Raw genomic sequence first — 4,487 nt, forward strand, 5'->3', positions numbered from 1 at the left:
TTTCGGTAAGCTATCCCTGGTGTTCACCGAAGGTGCTGAAATGAAAAACAAACACTTGAGTAGGAGATACTTAACAAGATAACATATGAGTAGGTTTTACATACAGTATCTATTCCCGCTTTTTACCTGTCATTAGAGAAGCACGCACCAACTGTCGACGTCACCAGAATGGAGGAGGAGTGGCTAGCTCATTACCTTGTGCATTGGCCAACCTGTGACATTCATGACTTCATTTCTGAACAGATGGACAGCTTTTAAAAGTGCAACTCAATCTCAAACTCAGGAGGCATATGCAAATATAAACCTGATCTGTCAATAACTGTATCTTAATGAGCATATTGCATTTCATATTGATTTTCAGTGGGCACTCACTCATTACACTGTAGAACACATCTGAGAGTTCGACAGTGACAACTTCCAACTGCAGCAGCACCATAAACCCATCTCGTTTAAACTGTGTCGGCCTTTAGCCAACCACCAGGCTGTGTATGTATTAGACCTCTCCTCGCCTTTGCCTGGTGGCTAGTTCAGAGGGGTATTGGGGCATGGGGGTGGGGTGGGGTGGGGTGGGGTACTCTGGCAAATACCTCCTGATATAGAACGACCTACATGACTCCCTTTCATGGCATGGACAGTTACATCATAGAATGATGTGGTAGATTAACCTAAATAACGTTTCTGACAGGAAGGACGAGTCTAGTATTAAGTCGTAGAATTTAGAGCGGCTGTGAAAGACTAATGGATTCAATAGGTCCACATTGTGTGGCTATTTGGTCAATTCTGACCCCTGCTGCAGGCTCGATGAAAATACAACAACAAAAGACTAACGCCTCGATCACACCAACAGTATTGTTGCATTGTGGTACACCAGAAGCTGCCTTTGCCTTGCAGCATTGTGTTGCAGAGGCAGTTGCAGTGTGGTTCATACTTCGGATTTATCAAACGTATGCATCAAACTGCATGTCTACATTGCTTGACAGAAATGGTTGCACACAAATCCAGATGATGCTGCGTACCATTTGCGCAATAGTACTGTCGGTGTGATCAATGCCTAAAACATAGTAGTTCGTGGAGTGTATGGAGGGTGGCGCTACTTCTCAAATCCACCACCCGTTTGCACGGAAATCTGCGCTTGAAACTCTTCTCTGTGGCGCATTGCTGGATGTCTTTCAGCATCTTCAGAGCACAGTAGCTAGCCTGTTAGCTAGTTCTTCAAAAGATATGAGCCGCAAAAGAGACCACACTTTTACCGAAACAAGCCTTTCTCCCGACCCTCAAAACGCATTCATGGACACTCCGGTGTCTGCAGCTCGACCCGATGAAGATGTATTGGAATTCGAGCCCGACGAGGAGCTACTCTGCTCGGTGAGCGACGTCACCGAACATCTTGGGAGAAACATAACAGTGGTGCTCGAGACTGCGTTGTCCGAAATCAGGAAAATGGTCAGCGTCAGGATACGGGTTCTGAAAATGGAGCTTCGGGAGAAAACGGACGAAATCGAAGTCTTAAAAACGAGACTAGAGGTGCAAATAGACGGTAGGGACCCGTATCCTGGAGGAATGACCACCGAGGTTGCATCTGTATTCAGGAAAGCAGACTTCCATTCAGGAAGCAAACACAACAACAACGACCACAAGAAAGCCAAACCAGCCATGCCTGGTGTGAAGAAAGAAAACATCAATGCCATTTGCGACTATCTGATGAAAGATAAGAATTCACGGGGTGCTGAAACGGACAGCGACCCGAGCAATCCTTCTTCTGGTAGCGACAGGGACAGCCGCCACGATCCCCAACCGCACTCCCTCAACCATCTGTGGCCGGACAGTGGCATTCCTGACGCGGGGGATGGGGACGGGGAATCGGACTCGGCCACGGATGACATATTTGACATGTCACTACCATCAGGAAGCAAGCGGATCCACGACTATGAGTGGATGACTGGGGTGGAGTACACGTCGGATTTGAAAGGTAACCTCATCAATCACCCACTGTACCAATCAATCACTGCTAATATTAACATTGGCAATGGAGTATGGGTGAACTTTGAGATTTATATGCTGATGTTATCCAGTCCTGCCACATTGCATGTGTCTATGTTTCTATGTCGAGGCTGTATAGAACCTCTGTACTTTTCTATAAATGGGTGTGATTAAACACAAACCATATGTTTGTTTTCTGAGGTATGAGGGAGCCTAAATCGGAGAGTGCCAAAACACCAGATGAGGAAGATGATGAAGAGGGTGACGAGTCAAAAGAAGAAAGGAATGATGGATTGGAGCATCCCCCAGCCCCGCTCTCCCATGACACAAACAGCCCCGACTTTCCCCTGCACCCCCAGGGCTCTCCAGGAGGGGAGGGGGACAGTTCTTTGGAGGCCCATGTGGATCGACTAGAACCGGGTGAGAGAGGAGATAGATGTCCTAGTTGACACGCGTAAACATTTGCATCCTATACATCATTCATTTTTGATCTCTCATCATCGTCTTTCTTTGTGCGGTGCGTTTTGCTGATTGTTTAACTTATTTTGTGCAGCCTTCTGACCTTATTGTCTTTGGCTGCATCTACATATGTAGAATGTATGCACACATGACTGTAAGTCGCTTTGGATAAAAGCGTCTGCTAAATGGCATATATATATACATATACCACTCTGGTGACCTAGAGGACGGAGTGCAATAACCATAATCATTACATCTGTCTACTCTGTTCACAGGTCAGCAGTTTACCTCCCACACATACCTCTGCCCACTGTGTGGAACCTTCTGCCCCGACTCCTTGTTCCTAGAGGAGCACCTCAAACTGATACACGGCGACACCACCGGCACCCACTGCGCCCTGCAGTCCACCTCCATTGCTCCCCTCTCTCTGGGAGAGGGTAGCAGTGACTCCAATCGGGGGTTGGCGGGGCTTGAAGGAGGGAGCATTCCGTCTGGAGCTAGGGGGATGGGCCTAGCAAGAGGAGGAGGAGTCGGGGGAGGAATAGGGACGAGGGAGAAGAAAGTGGAAGGGGGTTACGAGTGTGGAGATTGCGGCCGCCATTTCAACTACCTGGGAAACCTGCGGCAGCACCAGCGCATTCACACGGGGGAGAAGCCCTTCATATGCCCAGAGTGTGGGGAGAAGTTCCGGCACGCTGCCCGATTGAAGAGTCACCGGCTGGGGCACAACGGAGGCCAGAGCCCCTTCCCCTGCCCCCAGTGTGGGAAGGGCTTCCCGGTGCTCTCCGGCTTAAAGAGACACCAGCGGGTACATACGGGGGAGAGTCCCTACGCGTGCCAGCAGTGTGGGCGGCGCTTCAAGGAGCTGGGTAACCTGTACACCCACCAGAGGATTCACAGTGGTGCCACACCCTACTGCTGCCAGCAGTGTGGGAGGAGCTTCCGCCACCTGGGCACCTACAAGAGCCACCGCTGCACCCCCACACAGTGACAGTGACATTCTACGCCATTACCTTAAAGCTAGACTGGCTAACCGCTAAGTCTAGCCTAGCCATCACAGGAGCCTATTGATATGCTTTTAACTGAGGCAGGAACATTGTCTGAGTCTAAAGACAAGCCTCATATGGACTTAAAGAGGAGGGAGACTTTGCCATGATGAAGAAGAGGTCAAAGGGCATCCTGATGAAAGCCATGGCCTCGTTCAAATAGTACAAAACACATAATTCCCTCTTCGGCTCCCTTCCTTGAAGTAATCACTCATCTAATAATAATAATAATAATACTTTTAATTTAGATAGTGCTTTTCATTACAAACAAGAATCTCCAAGTTGCTTTGAAAACAAAAACATATGTAAGGATCTGGCAGTTCCTGTTTGATGGTCTTCCACAGCTTCAGGTGTCTAAGGCAGTTCAGAAAGGCAACCGGTAGCAGTAGCTTAAGTGGCAGGAGTGTCTGATACAGACAGGCATAGAGAAACATCAGTCAGATACTGGTAGACAGGCCTGGAGCTCTTCATCAGAGAGTCAGGGAGAAACATCAGTCAGATACTGGTAGACAGGCCTGGAGCTCTTCATCAGAGAGTCAGGGAGAAACATCAGTCAGATACTGGTAGACAGGCCTGGAGCTCTTCATCAGAGAGTCAGGGAGAAACATCAGTCAGATACTGGTAGACAGGCCCAGAGCTCTTCATCAGAGAGGGAGAAACATCAGTCAGATACTGGTAGACAGGCCTGGAGCTCTTCATCAGAGAGTCAGGGAGAAACATCAGTCAGATACTGGTAGACAGGCCTGGAGCTCTTCATCAGAGAGGGAGAAACATCAGTCAGATACTGGTAGACAGGCCTGGAGCTCTTCATCAGAGAGGGAGAAACATCAGTCAGATACTGGTAGACAGGCCCAGAGCTCTTCATCAGAGAGGGAGAAACATCAGTCAGATACTGGTAGACAGGCCTGGAGCTCTTCATCAGAGAGGGAGAAACATCAGTCAGATACTGGTAGACAGGCCCAGAGCTCTTCATCAGAGAGGGAGAAACATCAGTCAGATACT

At 48.7% G+C, this 4,487-nt stretch overlaps 1 protein-coding gene across 1 annotated transcript; it reads left to right on the plus strand.

Annotated features, from left to right (window-relative positions):
- Window positions 1-573: 573 nt before the first annotated feature.
- On the plus strand, window positions 574-4,141 carry LOC118392618 (zinc finger protein 16-like). The gene is made up of 3 exons (XM_035784664.2): window positions 574-1,969; window positions 2,182-2,400; window positions 2,715-4,141. Exons 1-3 carry the CDS (start codon window positions 1,078-1,080, stop codon window positions 3,428-3,430), a joined length of 1,827 nt encoding a protein of 608 aa, XP_035640557.1. The 5' UTR covers window positions 574-1,077; the 3' UTR covers window positions 3,431-4,141.
- The last annotated feature ends 346 nt before the right edge of the window (window positions 4,142-4,487 follow it).

This window comes from Oncorhynchus keta, chromosome 13, assembly GCF_023373465.1.
Source record: "Oncorhynchus keta strain PuntledgeMale-10-30-2019 chromosome 13, Oket_V2, whole genome shotgun sequence".
In the NCBI taxonomy this organism is placed as follows: Eukaryota; Metazoa; Chordata; class Actinopteri; order Salmoniformes; family Salmonidae; genus Oncorhynchus; species Oncorhynchus keta.